The 22199-nt window shown below is 50.5% G+C and overlaps 1 protein-coding gene across 3 annotated transcripts in view; it reads left to right on the top strand.

Moving 5' to 3' along the window:
* LOC141048538 (potassium voltage-gated channel subfamily KQT member 1-like) overlaps nt 1-22199 on the top strand; it is a 41861-nt gene that overhangs the window by 3558 nt on the left and 16104 nt on the right. For all 3 annotated transcript variants that reach the window (XM_073544234.1, XM_073544233.1, XM_073544232.1), the window contains exon 3: nt 20056-20146. In XM_073544234.1, the coding sequence (XP_073400335.1) occupies nt 20056-20146 (91 nt within the window). The remainder of the gene's footprint in view (nt 1-20055; nt 20147-22199) is intronic.

The following is a 22199-nucleotide window of genomic DNA, read 5'->3' as shown; positions in this document are numbered from 1 at the left end:
GGAGCTCCCTGTACACAGAGATACATAAGATCCTGTCTGCAGCCACCAATAGGTGGAGCTTCCTGTATACAGAGATACATGATAAGATTCTATCTGCAGCCACCACTAGGGGGAGCTCCCTGTATACAGAGATACATGATAAGATCCTGTCTGCAGCCACCACTAGGGGGAGCTCCCTGTATACAGAGATACATGATAAGATCCTGTCTGCAGTCACCACTAGGGGGAGCTCCCTGTATGCAGAGATACATGATATGATCCTGTCTTCAGCCACCAATAGGGGGAGTTCCCTGTATATAGAGATACATGATCAGATCCTGTCTGCAGCCACCACTAGGGGGAGCTCCCTTTATACAGAGATACATGATAAGATCCTGTCTGCAGTCACCACTAGGGGGAGCTCCCTGTATACAGAGATACATGATAAGATCCTCTCTGCAGTCACCACTAGAGGGAGCTCCCTGTATACAGAGATACATGATAAGATCCTCTCTGCATCCACTACTAGGGGGAGCTCCCTGTATACAGAGATACATGATCAGATCCTGTCTGCAGCCACCACTAGGGGGAGCTCCCTTTATACAGAGATACATGATAAGATCCTGTTTGCAGTCACCACTAGGGGGAGCTCCCTGTATACAGAGGTACATGATAAGATCCTGTCTGCAGTCACCACTAGGGGGAGCTCCCTGTATACAGAGATACATGATAAGATCCTGTTTGCAGTCACCACTAGGGGGAGCTCCCTGTAAACAGAGATGCATGATAAGATCCTGTCTGCAGTCACCACTAGGGGGAGCTCCCTGTATACAGAGATACATGATAAGATCCTGTCTGCAGCCACCACTAGGGGGAGCTCCCTGTATACAGAGATACATGATAAGATCCTCTCTGCAGTCACCACTAGAGGGAGCTCCCTGTATACAGAGATACATGATAAGATCCTGTTTGCAGTCACCACTAGGGGGAGCTCCCTGTATACAGAGATACATGATAAGATCCTGTCTGCAGCCACCACAAGGGGGAGCTCCCTGTATACAGAAATACATGATAAGATCCTGTCTGAAGCCACCACTAGGGGGAGCTCCCTGTATACAGAGATGCATGATAAGATCCTGTCTGCAGCCACCACTAGGGGGCGTTCCCTGTATCCAGAGATAGATGATAAGATCCTGTCTGCAGTCACCACTAGGGGGCGCTCCCACAGAGAAACATGATAACATCCTGTCTTCAGCCACCACTGGGGGAGGAGCTCCCTGTATACTGAGATACATGATAAGGTTCCGCCTGCAGCCACCTCTAGGGGGAGCTCCCTACATGAATGTATACAGCTGTTATTAGATTCATTGGCAGGTGTATAAATCTCTTGAGCTCCCCTCAGTGGCAGCAGCAGTTACTGCTATGAGCATCAGGGCAGGCAGGGGATGTGGTTGTGGATCGGGACCCTCCGCCATGGGCCTCTATGGAACTTACACTGTTGGGCTAGTAGTCTTCATGGTGTGGCTGTCAGGAAATACTAGGAGTTGTAGTGGTTACAGATGATGACTATTTTCTCGGAGTGGCGCCACAGGATCCGTGATACCTTATAATTACCATCCAAGATACTTTGCAAAAATGGAAACAGATTAAGATTTAATGTTGTGCGAGTTCACAGCTCAGACAGGGCTGAGCGCCAGGGAGCAGCCGCTGTAATGGCGCTCCACAGCAGGAGACGATGGGAGTATCAGTACCACAGTGATCTGCCGTGACCCAGGTGGGAGACTCTGCAGCGCCTCCGGTGGGGAAACAGAGAATTACATTGAGGTCCTGTTATAGCCACTAATGTGTCAGCTGCAGTCTCATCATAGGATCAGGCGGCAGCTCCCTCATACTTTACACTGCAGCTTTGCTGGTTCCTGTACCAGCTTGTTGTCATTCTGCCCTCATAAGGGGCTTTTCTGCTTGTTTGAGGCTTAGTTTTCTGTTATAGTCATAATTACCACCTATAAAATCCGGTGCCCCATGACAGATGGACACAGACTGGACCTGGCACCGAACCCTTGGATTATAGCGGGAGGATGGTGCAGTGATTAAGAGCTCAGGGTGTTGGAGCCATCGCTTCATTGTCAATTATTGATTTTGTTACATTTAAAGGGCCAGTCCCCCAAATATCATTATATGGTGCAACTTTCTACCACATTGGGCATTGTGGTGTGTGGTCGTGTCTAGTGGTTGGATCATGTTGGGGGGTTGTAGTGTACGGTCGTGTCCAGTGGTCTGATCATGTTGAGGGTTGTAGTGTATGGTTGTGTCCAGTGGTCGGATCATGTTGAGGGTTGTAGTGTGTGGTCGTGTCCAGTGGGCGGATCATGTTGGGTGTTGTGGGGTACGGTCGTGTCCAGTGGTTGGATCATGTTGGGTGGTGTACGGTTGTATCCAGTGGTAGGATCATGTTGAGAGTTGTAATGTGCAGTCGTGTTCAGTGGGAGGATTATGTTGGGTGTTGTGGGGTACGGTCGTGTCCAGTGGTTGGATCATGTTGGGTGGTGTGGTGTACGGTTGTGTCCAGTGGTCGCATCATGTTGGGGGTTGTAGTGTGTGGTCGTGTCCAGTGGTCTGATCATGTTGAGGGTTGTAATGTGCAGTCGTGTCCAGTGGGCGGATCATGTTGGGTGTTGTGGGGTACGGTCATGTCCAGTGGTTGTATCATGTTGGGTGTTGTGGTGTACGGTTGTGTCCAGTGGTAGGATCATGTTGAGGGTTGTAGTGTATGGTTGTGTCCAGTGGTCGGATCATGTTGTGTGTTGTGGGGTACGGTCATGTCCAGTGGTTGTATCATGTTGGGTGTTGTAGTGTATGGTTGTGTCCAGTGGTCGGATCATGTTGAGGGTTGTAATGTGCAGTCGTGTCCAGTGGGCGGATCATGTTGGGTGTTGTGGGGTACGGTCGTGTCCAGTGGTTGTATCATGTTGGGTGTTGTGGTGTACGGTTGTGTCCAGTGGTAGGATCATGTTGAGGGTTGTAGTGTATGGTTGTGTCCAGTGGTCGGATCATGTTGGGTGTTGTGGGGTACGGTCGTGTCCAGTGGTCGGATCATGTTGGGTGTTGTAGTGTATGGTTGTGTCCAGTGGTCGGATCATGTTGGGTATTGTGGGGTACGGTCGTGTCCAGTGGTAGGATCATGTTGGGTGTTGTAGTGTATGGTTGTGTCCAGTGGTCGGATCATGTTGAGGGTTGTAATGTGTGGTCGTGTCCAGTGGTCTGATCATGTTGAGGGTTGTAATGTGCAGTCGTGTCCAGTGGGCGGATCATGTTGGGTGTTGTGGGGTACGGTCGTGTCCAGTGGTTGTATCATGTTGGGTGTTGTGGTGTACGGTTGTGTCCAGTGGTAGGATCATGTTGGGGGTTGTAATGTATGGTCGTGTCCAGCGGTCTGATCATGTTGGGTGTTGTGGTGTACGGTCGTGTCCAGTGGTCTGATCATGTTGGGGGTTGTAGTGTATGGTCATGTCCAGTAGTCTGATCATGTTGGGTGTTGTAGTGTAAGGTCGTATCCAGTGGTCGGACTATGTTGGGGGTTGTAGTGTACGGTCGTGTCCAGTGGTCTGATCATGTTGGGGGTTGTAATGTACGGTCATGTCCAGTGGTCGGACTATATTGGAGGTTGTGTACGGTCATGTCCAGTGGTCGGACTATATTGGGGGTTGTGTACGGTCATGTTCAGTGGTCGGACTATGTTGGGGGTTGTAGTGTACAGTCGTGTCCATTGGTCCGATCATGTTGGAGGTTGTAGTGTTTGTTCGTGTCCAGTGGTTGGATCATGTTTGGAGTTGTAGTGTACGGTCGTGTCCAGTGGTAGGATCATGTTGGGGGTTGTAGTGTACGGTTGTGTCCAATGGTTGGATCATGGGGGTTGTAGTGTACGGTCGTGTCCAGTGGTTGGATCGTGTTGGGGGTTGTAGTGTACGGTTGTGTCCAATGGTTGGATCATGGGGGTTGTAGTGTACGGTCGTGTCCAGTGGTTGGATCGTGTTGGGGGTTGTAGTGTACGGCCGTGTCCAGTGGTTGGATCGTGTTGGGGGTTGTAGTGCTCATGTTATTGCATTGGTGTTATTGTGTCCTCCATGTCAGTCAGGGCAACGTGTTGTGTGTCTGTGCTGTCCGTCTGTCTGGGCAGCGTGTTGTGTGTCTGTGCCGTCCGGCTGTCAGGGGAGCGTGTTGTGTGTCTGTGCTGTCCGTCTGTCAGGGCTGCCTGTCATGTGCCTCACCCTGACACACCGCGCCGCTCGGATTAGCCGTGTCCTGATCTCTTCATCTTTTATTCACAGGTTACAGTTGTTCTAATCTAACGTTACACACAGCGAGGGCCCGAGTCCTGTACTTAACACAGTGTCGCCATGCAGATCCACTCCCGACACCAGCGACACCAGTATACAGTCAGCATACTGTGCCCCTCGCGCCCTAAACCCACAATATTACAGATGTGTTCCCTAATAATCCCCCGCAAGATGGGCTCTGTGCCCCCCGGATGAACATTACAGACCAAAAGTTTGGACACACCTTCTCATTCAAAGAGTTTTCATTTTCATGACTACGAAAATTGTAGATTCATTCTGAAGCATCACCGGAAATGGTCTTCCAACAGTCTTGAAGGATTTCCCAGAGATGCTTAGCACTTGTTGGCCCTTTTGCCTTCGCTCTGCGGTCCAGCTCACCCCAAACCATCTCGATTGGGTTCAGGTCTGGTGACTGTGGAGGCCAGGTCATCTGGCGTAGCACCCCATCACTCTCCTTCTTGGTCAAATAGCCCTTACATGGCCTGGAGGTGTGTTTGGGGTCATTGTCCTGTTGAGAAATAAATGGTGGTCCAACTAAACGCAAACTGGATGGAATAGCATGCCGCTGCAAGATGCTGTGGTAGCCATGCTGGTTCAGTATGCCTTCAATTTTGAATAAATCCCCAACAGTGTCACCAGCAAAGCCCCCCCACACCATCACACCTCCTCCTCCATGCTTCACGGTGGGAACCAGGCATGTAGAGTCCATCCGTTCACCTTTTCTGCGTAGCACAAAGACATGGTATTTGGAACCAAAGATGTCAAATTTGGACTCATCAGACCAAAGCACAGATTTCCACTGGTTTAATGTCCATTCCTTGTGTTCTTTAGCCCAAACAATTCTCTTCTTCTTGTTGCCTGTCCTTAGCAGTGGTTTCCTAGCAGCTATTTTACCATGAAGGCCTGCTGCACAAAGTCTCCTCTGAACAATTTTTGTAGAGATGTGTCTGCTGCTAGAACTGTGTGTGGCATTGACCTGGTCTCTAATCTGAGCTGCTGATAACCTGCGATTTCTGAGGCTGGTGACTCGGATGAACTTATCCTCCGCGGCAGAGGTGACTCTTGGTCTTCCTTTCCTGGGCCGGTCCTCATGTGAGCCAGTTTCTTTGTAGCTCTTGATTGTTTTTGCCACTGCACTTGGGGACACTTTCAAAGTTTTCCCAATTTTTCGGACTGGCTGACCTTCACGTCTTAAAGTAATGATGGCCACATGTTTTTCTTTACTTAGAATTTGTATTATGGCAAGAAAAAAACAGCTAACAGTCTATTCAGTAGGACTATCACCTGTGTATCCACCAGACTTCTGCACAGCACAACTGATGGTCCCAACCTCATTTATAAGGCGAGAAATCCCACTTATTAAACCTGACAGGGCACACCTGTGAAGTGAAAACCATTTCTGGTGACTACCTCTTAAAGCTCATCAAGAGAATGCCAAGAGTGTGCAAAGCAGTAATCAAAGCAAAAGGTGGCTACTTTGAAGAACCTAGAATATAAGACATATTTTCAGTTGTTCCACACTTTTTTGTTAATGATATAATCCCACATGTGGTAATTCATAGTTTTGATGCCTTCAGAGTGAATCTACAATTTTCATAGTCATGAAAATAAAGAAAACTCTTTGAATAAGGTGTGTCCAAACGTTTGGTCTGTACTGTACATACTGGTGCCCTTATATAAGACATCCGCAAACCCGCCGACTGATGCCACCCATAACCCACCCTATACCTGACTTGTGCCCCTCTTATGTGCTCCTGTACCCATATACCCTACCTGTGCCCCTCTAATGTACTCTGTACCCATATACTCTACCTCTGCCCCTCTAATGTACTCCTGTACCCATATACTCTACCTCTACCCCCCTACTGTACTCTGTACCCATATACCCTACCTGTGCCCCTCTAATGTACTCTGTACCCATATACTCTACCTCTGCCCCTCTAATGTACTCCTGTGCCCATACACCCTACCTGTGCCCCTCTAGTGTACTCCTGAACCCATATACCCTACCTCTGCCCCTCTAATGTACTCTGTACCCATATACTCTACCTCTTCCCCTCTAATGTACTCCTGTACCCATACACCCTACCTGTGCGCCTCTAGTGTACTCCTGTACCCATACACCCTACCTGTGCCCCTCTAATGTACTCCTGTACCCATACACCCTACCTGTGCCCCTCTAGTGTACTCCTGTACCCATATACCCTACCTGTGCCCCTCTAATGTACTCCTGTACCCATACACCCTACCTGTGCGCCTCTAGTGTACTCCTGTACCCATACACCCTACCTGTGCCCCTCTAATGTACTCCTGTACCCATACACCCTACCTGTGCCCCTCTAGTGTACTCCTGTACCCATATACCCTACCTGTGCCCCTCTAATGTACTCCTGTACCCATACACCCTACATGTGCCCCTCTAATGTACTCCTGTACCCATATACCCTACATGTTCCCCTCTAATGTACTCATGTACCCATACACCCTACCTGTGCCCCTCTAATGTGCTCCTGTACCCATATACCCTACCTGTGCCCCTCTAATGTACTCATGTACCCATATACCCTACCTGTGCCCCTCTAATGTACTCCTGTACCTATACACCTTACCTGTGCCCCTCTAATGTGCTCCTTTACCCATACACCCTACCTGTGCCCCTCTAATGTACTCCTGTACCCATACACCCTACCTGTGCCCCTCTAATGTACTCCTGTACCCATATACCCTACATGTGCCCCTCTAATGTACTCCTGTACCCATACACCCTACCTGTGCCCCTCTAATGTGCTCCTGTACCCATATACCCTACCTGTGCCCCTCTAATGTACTCCTGTACCCATACACCCTACCTGTGCGCCTCTAGTGTACTCCTGTACCCATACACCCTACCTGTGCGCCTCTAGTGTACTCCTGTACCCATACACCCTACTTGTGCCCCTCTAATGTACTCATGTACCCATATACCCTACCTGTGCCCCTCTAATGTGCTCCTGTACCCATACACCCTACCTGTGCCCCTCTAATGTGCTACTGTACCCATATACCCTACCTGTGCCCCTCTAGTGTACTCCTGTACCCATATACCCTACCTGTACCCCTCTAATGTACTCATGTGTCCATATACCCTACCTGTGCCCCTCTAATGTACTCCTGTACCCATATACCCTACCTGTGCCCCTCTGATGTACTCCTGTACCCATATACCCTACCTGTACCCCTCTAATGTACTCATGTGCCCATATACCCTACCTGTGCCCCTCTAGTGTACTCCTGTACCCATATACCCTACCTGTGCCCCTCTGATGTACTCCTGTACCCATATACCCTACCTGTGCCCCTCTAATGTATTCCTGTACCCATACACCCTACCTGTGCCCCTCTAATGTGCTCCTGTACCCATACACCCTACCTGTGCCCCTCTAATGTGCTCCTGTACCCATATACCCTACCTGTGCCCCTCTAGTGTACTCCTGTACCCATACACCCTACCTGTGCCCCTCTAGTGTACTCCTGTACCCATATACCCTACCTGTACCCCTCTAATGTACTCATGTGCCCATATACCCTACCTGTACCCCTCTAATGTACTCCTGTACCCATACACCCTACCTGTGCCCCTCTAATGTGCTCCTGTACCCATACACCCTACCTGTGCCCCTCTAGTGTACTCCTGTACCCATACACCCTACCTGTGCCCCTCTAGTGTACTCCTGTACCCATATACCCTACCTGTACCCCTCTATTGTACTCATGTGCCCATATACCCTACCTGTACCCCTCTAATGTGCTCCTGTACCCATACACCCTACCTGTGCCCCTCTAATGTGCTCATGTGCCCATATACCCTACCTGTGCCCCTCTAATGTCCTGTACCCATACACCCTAACTGTGCCCCTCTAATGTGCTCCTGTACCCATATACCCTACCTGTGCCCCTCTAGTGCACTCCTGTACCCATACACCCTACCTGTGCCCCTCTAGTGTACTCCTGTACCCATATACCCTACTTGTACCCCTCTAATGTACTCATGTGCCCATATACCCTACCTGTACCCCTCTAATGTACTCATGTGCCCATATACCCTACCTGTGCCCCTCTAATGTCCTGTACCCATACACCCTACCTGTCCCCCTCTAATGTGTTCCTGTACCCATATACCCTACCTGTGCCCCTCTAATGTACTCCTGTACCCATATACCCTACCTGTGCCCCTCTAATGTACTCCTGTGCCCATACACCCTACCTGTGCCCCTCCAATGTCCTGTACCCATACACCCTACCTTTGCCCATCTAATGTACTCCTGTGCCCATACACCCTACCTGTGCCCCTCTAATGTCCTGTACCCATACACCCTACCTGTCCCCCTCTAATGTGCTCCTGTACCCATACACCCTACCTGTACCCCTCTAGTGTACTCCTGTACCCATACACCCTACCTGTGCCCCTCTAATGTCCTGTACCCATACACCCTACCTGTACCCCTCTGATGTACTCCTGTACCCATATACCCTACCTGTACCCCTCTAGTGTACTCCTGTACCCATACACCCTACCTGTGCCCCTCTAATGTGCTCCTGTACCCATATACCCTACCTGTACCCCTCTAGTGTACTCCTGTACCCATACACCCTACCTGTGCCCCTCTAATGTCCTGTACCCATACACCCTACCTGTCCCCCTCTAATGTGCTCCTGTACCCATATACCCTACCTGTACCCCTCTAGTGTACTCCTGTACCCATACACCCTACCTGTGCCCCTCTAATGTCCTGTACCCATACACCCTACCTGTACCCCTCTGATGTACTCCTGTACCCATATACCCTACCTGTACCCCTCTAGTGTACTCCTGTACCCATACACCCTACCTGTGCCCCTCTAATGTCCTGTACCCATACACCCTACCTGTACCCCTCTGATGTACTCCTGTACCCATATACCCTACCTGTACCCCTCTAGTGTACTCCTGTACCCATACACCCTACCTGTGCCCCTCTAATGTCCTGTACCCATACACCCTACCTGTCCCCCTCTAATGTGCTCTGGTGCCCATACACCCTACCTGTGCCCCTCTAATGTCCTGTACCCATACACCCTACCTGTACCCCTCTGATGTACTCCTGTACCCATATACCCTACCTGTACCCCTCTAGTGTACTCCTGTACCCATACACCCTACCTGTGCCCCTCTAATGTGCTCCTGTACCCATACACCCTACCTGTGCCCCTCTAATGTGCTCCTGTGCCCATATACCCTACCTGTGCCCCTCTAATGTCCTATACCCATATACCCTACCTGTGCCCCTCTAGTGTACTCCTGTACCCATACACCCTACCTGTGCCCCTCTAATGTGCTCCTGTACCCATACACCCTACCTGTGCCCCTCTAATGTGCTCCTGTGCCCATATACCCTACCTGTGCCCCTCTAATGTCCTGTACCCATACACCCTACCTGTACCCCTCTGATGTACTCCTGTACCCATACACCCTACCTGTGCCCCTCTAATGTGCTCCTGTACCCATACACCCTACCTGTGCCCCTCTAATGTCCTGTACCCATACACCCTACCTGTACACCTCTGATGTGCTCCTGTACCCATACACCCTACCTGTGCCCCTCTAATGTGCTCCTGTGCCCATATACCCTACCTGTGCCCCTCTAATGTCCTGTACCCATATACCCTACCTGTGCCCCTCTAGTGTACTCCTGTACCCATACACCCTACCTGTGCCCCTCTAATGTCCTGTACCCATACACCCTACCTGTACCCCTCTAATGTGCTCCTGTACCCATACACCCTACCTGTGCCCCTCTAATGTTCTCCTGTGCCCATATACCCTACCTGTGCCCCTCTAATGTCCTGTACCCATACACCCTACCTGTACCCCTCTGATGTGCTCCTGTGCCCATATACCCTACCTGTACCCCTCTAGTGTACTCCTGTACCCATACACCCTACCTGTGCCCCTCTAATGTGCTCCTGTACCCATACACCCTACCTGTGCCCCTCTAATGTGCTCCTGTACCCATATACCCTACCTGTGCCCCTCTAATGTCCTGTACCCATACACCCTACCTGTACCCCTCTGATGTACTCCTGTACCCATACACCCTACCTGTGCCCCTCTAATGTGCTCCTGTACCCATACACCCTACCTGTGCCCCTCTAATGTGCTCCTGTGCCCATATACCCTACCTGTGCCCCACTAATGTCCTGTACCCATATACCCTACCTGTGCCCCTCTAGTGTACTCCTGTACCCATACACCCTACCTGTGCCCCTCTAATGTGCTCCTGTACCCATACACCCTACCTGTGCCCCTCTAATGTCCTGTACCCATACACCCTACCTGTACCCCTCTGATGTGCTCCTGTACCCATACACCCTACCTGTGCCCCTCTAATGTGCTCCTGTGCCCATATACCCTACCTGTGCCCCTCTAATGTCCTGTACCCATATACCCTACCTGTGCCCCTCTAGTGTACTCCTGTACCCATACACCCTACCTGTGCCCCTCTAATGTCCTGTACCCATACACCCTACCTGTGCCCCTCTAATGTGCTCCTGTACCCATACACCCTACCTGTGCCCCTCTAATGTGCTCCTGTACCCATATACCCTACCTGTGCCCCTCTAATGTACTCCTGTACCCATACACCCTACCTGTACCCCTCTAATGTGCTCCTGTACCCATATACCCTACCTGTACCCCTCTAATGTCCTGTACCCATACACCCTACCTGTGCCCCTCTAATGTCCTGTACCCATACACCCTACCTGTGCCCCTCTAATGTGCTCCTGTACCCATATACCCTACCTGTGCCCCTCTAATGTACTCCTGTACCCATATACCCTACCTGTGCCCCTCTAGTGTACTCCTGTACCCATACACCCTACCTGTGCCCCTCTAGTGTACTCCTGTACCCATACACCCTACCTGTGCCCCTCTAATGTCCTGTACCCATACACCCTACCTGTGCCCCTCTAATGTGCTCCTGTACCCATACACCCTACCTGTGCCCCTCTAATGTGCTCCTGTAACCATATACCCTACCTGTACCCCTCTAATGTCCTGTACCTATACACCCTACCTGTGCCCCTCTAATGTCCTGTACCCATACACCCTACCTGTGCCCCTCTAGTGTACTCCTGTGCCCATACACCCTACCTGTGCCCCTCTAATGTGCTCCTGTACCCATATACCCTACCTGTGCCCCTCTAATGTACTCCTGTACCCATATACCCTACATGTTCCCCTCTAATGTAATGTACCCATACACCCTACCTGTGCCCCTCTAATGTACTCATGTACCCATACACCCTACCTGTGCCCCTCTAATGTGCTCCTGTACCCATATACCCTACCTGTGCCCCTCTAATGTACTCATGTACCCATATACCCTACCTGTGCCCCTCTAATGTACTCCTGTACCCATACACCTTACCTGTGCCCCTCTAATGTGCTCCTTTACCCATACACCCTACCTGTGCCCCTCTAATGTACTCCTGTACCCATACACCCTACCTGTGCGCCTCTAGTGTACTCCTGTACCCATATACCCTACCTGTGCCCCTCTAATGTACTCCTGTACCCATACACCCTACCTGTGCCCCTCTAATGTACTCCTGTACCCATATACCCTACATGTGCCCCTCTAATGTACTCCTGTACCCATACACCCTACCTGTGCCCCTCTAATGTGCTCCTGTACCCATATACCCTACCTGTGCCCCTCTAATGTACTCCTGTACCCATACACCCTACCTGTGCGCCTCTAGTGTACTCCTGTACCCATACACCCTACCTGTGCGCCTCTAGTGTACTCCTGTACCCATACACCCTACCTGTACCCCTCTGATGTACTCCTGTACCCATATACCCTACCTGTACCCCTCTAGTGTACTCCTGTACCCATACACCCTACCTGTGCCCCTCTAATGTGCTCCTGTACCCATACACCCTACCTGTGCCCCTCTAATGTGCTCCTGTGCCCATATACCCTACCTGTGCCCCTCTAATGTCCTATACCCATATACCCTACCTGTGCCCCTCTAGTGTACTCCTGTACCCATACACCCTACCTGTGCCCCTCTAATGTGCTCCTGTACCCATACACCCTACCTGTGCCCCTCTAATGTGCTCCTGTGCCCATATACCCTACCTGTGCCCCTCTAATGTCCTGTACCCATACACCCTACCTGTACCCCTCTGATGTACTCCTGTACCCATACACCCTACCTGTGCCCCTCTAATGTGCTCCTGTACCCATACACCCTACCTGTGCCCCTCTAATGTCCTGTACCCATACACCCTACCTGTACACCTCTGATGTGCTCCTGTACCCATACACCCTACCTGTGCCCCTCTAATGTGCTCCTGTGCCCATATACCCTACCTGTGCCCCTCTAATGTCCTGTACCCATATACCGTACCTGTGCCCCTCTAGTGTACTCCTGTACCCATACACCCTACCTGTGCCCCTCTAATGTCCTGTACCCATACACCCTACCTGTACCCCTCTAATGTGCTCCTGTACCCATACACCCTACCTGTGCCCCTCTAATGTGCTCCTGTGCCCATATACCCTACCTGTGCCCCTCTAATGTCCTGTACCCATACACCCTACCTGTACCCCTCTGATGTGCTCCTGTGCCCATATACCCTACCTGTACCCCTCTAGTGTACTCCTGTACCCATACACCCTACCTGTGCCCCTCTAATGTGCTCCTGTTCCCATACACCCTACCTGTGCCCCTCTAATGTGCTCCTGTACCCATATACCCTACCTGTGCCCCTCTAATGTCCTGTACCCATACACCCTACCTGTACCCCTCTGATGTACTCCTGTACCCATACACCCTACCTGTGCCCCTCTAATGTGCTCCTGTGCCCATATACCCTACCTGTGCCCCTCTAATGTCCTGTACCCATATACCCTACCTGTGCCCCTCTAGTGTACTCCTGTACCCATACACCCTACCTGTGCCCCTCTAATGTGCTCCTGTACCCATACACCCTACCTGTGCCCCTCTAATGTCCTGTACCCATACACCCTACCTGTACCCCTCTGATGTGCTCCTGTACCCATACACCCTACCTGTGCCCCTCTAATGTGCTCCTGTGCCCATATACCCTACCTGTGCCCCTCTAATGTCCTGTACCCATATACCCTACCTGTTCCCCTCTAGTGTACTCCTGTACCCATACACCCTACCTGTGCCCCTCTAATGTCCTGTACCCATACACCCTACCTGTGCCCCTCTAATGTGCTCCTGTACCCATACACCCTACCTGTGCCCCTCTAATGTGCTCCTGTACCCATATACCCTACCTGTGCCCCTCTAATGTACTCCTGTACCCATACACCCTACCTGTACCCCTCTAATGTGCTCCTGTACCCATATACCCTACCTGTACCCCTCTAATGTCCTGTACCCATACACCCTACCTGTGCCCCTCTAATGTCCTGTACCCATACACCCTACCTGTGCCCCTCTAATGTGCTCCTGTACCCATATACCCTACCTGTACCCCTCTAATGTACTCCTGTACCCATATACCCTACCTGTGCCCCTCTAGTGTACTCCTGTACCCATACACCCTACCTGTGCCCCTCTAGTGTACTCCTGTACCCATACACCCTACCTGTGCCCCTCTAATGTGCTCCTGTACCCATACACCCTACCTGTGCCCCTCTAATGTGCTCCTGTAACCATATACCCTACCTGTACCCCTCTAATGTCCTGTACCTATACACCCTACCTGTGCCCCTCTAATGTCCTGTACCCATACACCCTACCTGTGCCCCTCTAGTGTACTCCTGTGCCCATATACCCTACCTGTACCCCTCTAATGTACTCCTGTACCCATATACCCTACCTGTGCCCCTCTAATGTGCTCCTGTACCCATACACCCTACCTGTGCCCCTCTAATGTACTCCTGTACCCATATACCCTACCTGTACCCCTCTAATGTGCTCCTGTACCCATATACCCTACCTGTACCCCTCTAATGTGCTCCTGTACCCATATACCCTACCTGTACCCCTCTAATGTGCTCCTGTACCCATACACCCTACCTGTACCCCTCTAATGTGCTCCTGTACCCATATACCCTACCTGTACCCCTCTAATGTCCTGTACCCATACACCCTACCTGTGCCCCTCTAGTGTACTCCTGTGCCCATACACCCTACCTGTGCCCCTCTAATGTACTCCTGTACCCATACACCCTACCAGTGCTCCTCTAATGTGCTCTTGTACCCATACACCCTACCTGTGCCCCTCTAATGTCCTGTACCCATACACCCTACCTGTGCCCCTCTAATGTGCTCCTGTACCCATACACCCTACCTGTGCCCCTCTAGTGTACTCCTGTGCCCATACACCCTACCTGTGCCCCTCTAATGTACTCCTGTACCCATATACCCTACCTGTGCCCCTCTAATGTCCTGTACCCATACACCCTACCTGTGCCCCTCTAATGTACTCCTGTACCCATACACCCTACCTGTGCCCCTCTAATGTGCTCTTGTACCCATACACCCTACCTGTGCCCCTCTAATGTCCTGTACCCATACACCCTACCTGTGCCCCTCTAATGTGCTCCTGTACCCATACACCCTACCTGTGCCCCTCTAATGTACTCCTGTACCCATATACCCTACCTGTGCCCCTCTAATGTACTCCTGTACCCATATACCCTACCTGTGCCCCTCTAATGTGCTCCTGTACCCATACACCCTACCTGTGCCCCTCTAATGTACTCCTGTACCCATACACCCTACCTGTTCCCCTCTAATGTCCTGTACCCATACACCCTACCTGTGCCCCTCTAATGTACTCCTGTACCCATATACCCTACCTGTGCCCCTCTAATGTACTCCTGTACCCATACACCCTACCTGTGCCCCTCTAATGTACTCCTGTACCCATACACCCTACCTGTGCCCCTCTAATGTACTCCTGTACCCATATACCCTACCTGTGCCCCTCTAATGTACTCCTGTACCCATACACCCTACCTGTGCCCCTCTAATGTGCTCCTGTACCCATATACCCTACCTGTGCCCCTCTAATGTCCTGTACCCATACACCCTACCTGTGCCCCTCTAATGTACTCCTGTACCCATACACCCTACCTGTGCCCCTCTAATGTACTCCTGTACCCATATACCCTACCTGTGCCCCTCTAATGTACTCCTGTACCCATACACCCTACCTGTGCCCCTCTAATGTACTCCTGTACCCATACACCCTACCTGTGCCCCTCTAATGTACTCCTGTACCCATATACCCTACCTGTGCCCCTCTAATGTACTCCTGTACCCATACACCCTACCTGTGCCCCTCTAATGTGCTCCTGTACCCATATACCCTACCTGTGCCCCTCTAATGTCCTGTACCCATATACCCTACCTGTGCCCCTCTAATGTACTCCTGTACCCATATACCCTACCTGTGCCCCTCTAATGTACTCCTGTACCCATACACCCTACCTGTGCCCCTCTAATGTGCTCCTGTACCCATATACCCTACCTGTGCCCCTCTAATGTCCTGTACCCATATACCCTACCTGTTCCCCTCTAATGTCCTGTACCCATACACCCTACCTGTGCCCCTCTAATGTACTCCTGTACCCATATACCCTACCTGTGCCCCTCTAATGTACTCCTGTACCCATACACCCTACCTGTGCCCCTCTAATGTACTCCTGTACCCATACACCCTACCTGTGCCCCTCTAATGTACTCCTGTACCCATATACCCTACCTGTGCCCCTCTAATGTACTCCTGTACCCATACACCCTACCTGTGCCCCTCTAATGTGCTCCTGTACCCATACACCCTACCTGTGCCCCTCTAATGTCCTGTACCCATACACCCTACCTGTGCCCCTCTAATGTGCTCCTGTACCCATACACCCTACCTGTGCCCCTCTAGTGTACTCCTGTGCCCATACACCCTACCTGTAACCCTCTAATGTACTCCTGTACCCATACACCCTACCTGTGCCCCTCTAATGTACTCCTGTACCCATACACCCTACCTGTGCCCCTCTAATGTCCTGTACCCATACACCCTACCTGTGCCCCTCTAGTGTACTCCTGTGCCCATACACCCTACCTGTGCCCCTCTAATGTACTCCTGTACCCATATACCCTACCTGTGCCCCTCTAATGTACTCCTGTACCCATATACCCTACCTGTGCCCCTCTAATGTACTCCTGTACCCATATACCCTACCTGTGCCCCTCTAATGTGCTCCTGTACCCATACACCCTACCTGTGCCCCTCTAATGTACTCCTGTACCCATACACCCTACCTGTTCCCCTCTAATGTCCTGTACCCATACACCCTACCTGTGCCCCTCTAATGTACTCCTGTACCCATATACCCTACCTGTGCCCCTCTAATGTACTCCTGTACCCATACACCCTACCTGTGCCCCTCTAATGTACTCCTGTACCCATACACCCTACCTGTGCCCCTCTAATGTACTCCTGTACCCATATACCCTACCTGTGCCCCTCTAATGTACTCCTGTACCCATACACCCTACCTGTGCCCCTCTAATGTGCTCCTGTACCCATATACCCTACCTGTGCCCCTCTAATGTACTCCTGTACCCATATACCCTACCTGTGCCCCTCTAATGTACTCCTGTACCCATACACCCTACCTGTGCCCCTCTAATGTGCTCCTGTACCCATATACCCTACCTGTGCCCCTCTAATGTCCTGTACCCATACACCCTACCTGTGCCCCTCTAATGTACTCCTGTACCCATATACCCTACCTGTGCCCCTCTAATGTACTCCTGTACCCATATACCCTACCTGTGCCCCTCTAATGTCCTGTACCCATACACCCTACCTGTGCCCCTCTAATGTACTCCTGTACCCATATACCCTACCTGTGCCCCTCTAATGTACTCCTGTACCCATATACCCTACCTGTGCCCCTCTAATGTCCTGTACCCATACACCCTACCTGTGCCCCTCTAATGTGCTCCTGTACCCCTGTAGCTTGGTGTCGGTAGTGCGGTGATGGCACTTGCCCCAGCAGCCATGTTATGTTGTGCTGCTGTCTCTAGTATCCCCAGTTCTCCTCTCATTAATTTATGGGACGTCTCCGGATTCCCGCTCTCTCGTGACATCGCTCCATTCACCAGCTGCATGCAGTGCCCTCAGGGGCTAATTACGCAGCTCAGTATTGTGGGGGTTAACTACTCCAGTCATTAGTCATCTGCTAATCAATAATTCAGTTTATTTTAATTACTTCTCTTCTGACCAATGGAGACTCCCTGATAATAGGGCTTCACTACATGGGGGGTCTCGACAGGGAGGACGCCCCCCAGAGATGATTTCTCATCAGTTTCCCGATATTTAGTGTCTTAAAGGGATGGCGGTAATATAAACCAGCCATAGTAGGCCTCAGGTGAAGCTGTTACCAATAGCAACCAATCAGATTGCAGATTTAATTTCTCCAAAGCAATTTTGAAAATAAAAGAAGCGATATGATTGGTTGTTAGGGGCAACTGACTCCCTGTGTATTGTGGTTATGATAGACAGTATCACACAGGATAGGACTAGATACACGGCTCAGCAGTCAGTATCACACAGGAGAGGATTAGATACACAGCTCAGCAGACAGTATCACACAGGAGAGGATTAGATACACAGCTCAGCAGACAGTATCACACAGGAGAGGATTAGATACACAGCTCAGCAGTCAGTATCACACAGGAGAGGATTAGATACACAGCTCAGCAGTCAGTATCACACAGGAGAGGATTAGATACACGGCTCAGCAGTCAGTATCACACAGGATAGGATTAGATACACGGCTCAGCAGACAGTATCACACAGGAGAGGATTAGATACACAGCTCAGCAGTCAGTATCACACAGGAGAGTATTAGATACACGGCTCAGCAGTCAGTATCACACAGGAGAGGATTAGATACACGGCTCAGCAGTCAATATCACACAGGATAGGATTAGATACATGGCTCAGCAGTCAGTATCACACAGGAGAGGATTAGATACATTGCTCAGCAGTCAGTATCACACAGAATAGGATTAGATACATGGCTCAGCAGTCAGTATCACACAGGAGAGGATTAGATACACGGCTCAGCAGTCAGTATCACACAGGATAGGATTAGATACACGGCTCAGCAGTCAGTATCACACAGGATAGGATTAGATACACGGCTCAGCAGTCAGTATCACACAGGAGAGGATTAGATACACGGCTCAGCAGTCAGTATCACACAGGATAGGATTAGATAAACGGCTCAGCAGTCAGTATCACACAGGATAGGATTAGATACATTGCTCAGCAGTCAGTATCACACAGAATAGGATTAGATACATGGCTCAGCAGTCAGTATCACACAGGAGAGGATTAGACACACGGCTCAGCAGTCGGTATCACACAGGAGAGGATTAGATACACGGCTCAGCAGTCAGTATCACACGAGAGGATTAGATACACGGCTCAGCAGTCAGTATCACACAGGATAGGATTAGATACATTGCTCAGCAGTCAGTATCACACAGGATAGGATTAGATACATTGCTCAGCAGTCAATATCACACAGAATAGGATTAGATACACGGCTCAGCAGTCAGCATCACACAGGAGAGGATTAGACACACGGCTCAGCAGTCGGTATCACACAGGAGAGGATTAGATACACGGCTCAGCAGTCGGTATCACACAGGAGAGGATTAGACACACGGCTCAGCAGTCGGTATCACACAGGAGAGGATTAGATACACGGCTCAGCAGTCAGTATCACACAGAATAGGATTAGATACACGGCTCAGCAGTCAGTATCACACAGGATTGGATCAGATACACGGCTCAGCAGTCAGTATCACACAGGAGAGGATTAGATACACGGCTCAGCAGTCAGTATCACACAGGAGAGGATTAGATACACGGCTCAGCAGTCAGTATCACACAGGATAGGATCAGATACATGGCTCAGCAGTCAGTATCACACAGGATACGATTAGATACACGGCTCAGCAGTCAGTATCACACAGGAGAGGATTAGATACACAGCTCAGCAGTCAGTATCACACAGGAGAGGATTAGACACACGGCTCAGCAGTCGGTATCACACAGGAGAGGATTAGATACACGGCTCAGCAGTCAGTATCACACAGAATAGGATTAGATACACGGCTCAGCAGTCAGTATCACACAGGATAGGATCAGATACACGGCTCAGCAGTCAGTATCACACAGGAGAGGATTAGATACACGGCTCAGCAGTCAGTATCACACAGGAGAGGATTAGATACACGGCTCAGCAGTCAGTATCACACAGGATAGGATCAGATACACGACTCAGCAGTCAGTATCACACAGGAGAGGATTAGATACACGGCTCAGCAGTCAGTATCAAAGAGGAGAGGATTAGATACACGGCTCAGCAGACAGTATTACACACGATAGGTTTAGATACACGGCTCAGCAGTCAGTATCACACAGGAGAGGATTAGGTACACGGCTCAGCAGCCAATATCACACACTTGGATTAGATACATGATGATGCTGTTCGATATTTCGATGCCGCTGATGCTCTTTAGAGATGATTGACACCAAGCACAAGTGCGGTGTGTATGATGAGTAGTAGTACACGACACTTGTCATTACTCGCTTCTTTCAGCCCCCGACACATAATCACCATGGTCCGTTCTCACTTGTGTCGCGCAGGTTCCTCCTCGTCCTCATCTGTCTGATTTTCAGCGTCCTGTCCACCATTGAACATTACTCTGAATTTGCCACTGGGACTCTATTCTGGATGGTGAGTAGCAAGAAGCACTACAACTCCCAGGCTGCCATGAATTCCCGTTTATATATAGAATGGGGGCTGATATGAAAACCTCTTTTTGATTTTTTGCTTTGTGGCATTTACCGTACGTGATGAATAATTTTATATTTTGACAGCTCGGACCTTTACGGACGCAGCGATAGCAAATGTGTTTTTATTTATTTATTTTTTAAATTTATCATTAAATTTGTAAAGTGCACTGATACAAAGTTTTATATTTTTATCTTAAAAATATATTTTTTTAATTTATTTTTTTCGGTCCCTTTGAGGACTTGCACTTGTCTGATGGCTTGTTCTGTACACTGCACGACCTTAGTACTGCAGTGTAGAAAGAGAAATAATTGCCCGCTGTGAGGCTGAGCCACAGGCTGGACCTCACCGGGTAGCTACTTGGCAGCCGTGGGGGCCATTCTGCCATGAGGGTCCTTCCAAAGTTATGTATTAACACCTTGAGATTGCATTGCGGAGATCCTGATACATGCTCAAAACTACACGACACCCAGGTGGTGCCCTTATATTCCCCTGTCGGAGATCAACAGTGACATTTGGGCTACACAGCAGCGATCAGACATTGTTTCAGGCAGGTGTCAGTGGTTGGTGCTGCTCTGATCTTAGCTGTTACAGGCAGGTGTCAGTGATCAGAGCTGCTCTGATCTCTGCTGTTACAGGCAGGTGTCACTGATCAGAGCTGCTCTGATCTCTGCTGTTACAGGCAGGTGTCAGTGATCAGAGCTGCTCTGATCTCTGCTGTTACAGGCAGGTGTCAGTGATTGGAGCTGCTCTGATCTCAGCTGTTACAGGCAGGTGTCACTGATCAGAGCTGCTCTGATCTCTGCTGTTACAGGCAGGTGTCACTGATCAGAGCTGCTCTGATCTCTGCTGTTACATGCAGGTGTCAGTGATCGGAGCTGCTCTGATCTCAGCTGTCACAGGCAGGTGTCACTGATCAGAGCTGCTCTGATCTCTGCTGTTACAGGCAGGTGTCAGTGATTGGAGCTGCTCTGATCTCAGCTGTTACAGGCAGGTGTCACTGATCAGAGCTACTCTGATCTCTGCTGTTACAGGCAGGTGTCACTGATCAGAGCTGCTCTGATCTCTGCTGTTACATGCAGGTGTCAGTGATCGGAGCTGCTCTGATCTCAGCTGTCACAGGCAGGTGTCAGTGATCAGAGCTGCTCTGATCTCTGCTGTTACAGGCAGGTGTCACTGATCAGAGCTGCTCTGATCTCTGCTGTTACAGGCAGGTGTCGGTGGTTGGTGCTGCTCTGATCTCAGCTGTTACAGGCAGGTGTCAGTGATCGGAGCTGCTCTGATCTCTGCTGTTACAGGCAGGTGTCAGTGATCGGAGCTGCTCTGATCTCTGCTGTTACAGGCAGGTGTCAGTGATCGGAGCTGCTCTGATCTCTGCTGTTACAGGCAGGTGTCACTGATCAGAGCTGCTCTGATCTCTGCTGTTACAGGCAGGTGTCGGTGGTTGGTGCTTGGTGCTGTTCTGATCTCAGCTGTTACAGGCAGGTGTCAGTGATCGGAGCTGCTCTGATCTCTGCTGTTACAGGCAGGTGTCACTGATCAGAGCTGCTCTGATCTCTGCTGTTACATGCAGGTGTCAGTGATCGGAGCTGCTCTGATCTCAGCTGTCACAGGCAGGTGTCAGTGATCAGAGCTGCTCTGATCTCTGCTGTTACAGGCAGGTGTCACTGATCAGAGCTGCTCTGATCTCTGCTGTTACAGGCAGGTGTCACTGATCAGAGCTGCTCTGATCTCTGCTGTTACATGCAGGTGTCAGTGATCGGAGCTGCTCTGATCTCAGCTGTCACAGGCAGGTGTCAGTGATCAGAGCTGCTCTGATCTCTGCTGTTACAGGCAGGTGTCACTGATCAGAGCTGCTCTGATCTCTGCTGTTACAGGCAGGTGTCGGTGGTTGGTGCTGCTCTGATCTCAGCTGTTACAGGCAGGTGTCAATGATCGGAGCTGCTCTGATCTCTGCTGTTACAGGCAGGTGTCAGTGATCGGAGCTGCTCTGATC

This window comes from Dendrobates tinctorius, unplaced genomic scaffold (assembly GCF_039654945.1).
Source record: "Dendrobates tinctorius isolate UK_male_01 unplaced genomic scaffold, ASM3965494v1 ptg000136l, whole genome shotgun sequence".
Lineage (NCBI taxonomy): Eukaryota > Metazoa > Chordata > Amphibia > Anura > Dendrobatidae > Dendrobates > Dendrobates tinctorius.
This window is presented reverse-complemented; position numbering and strand designations above follow the sequence as displayed.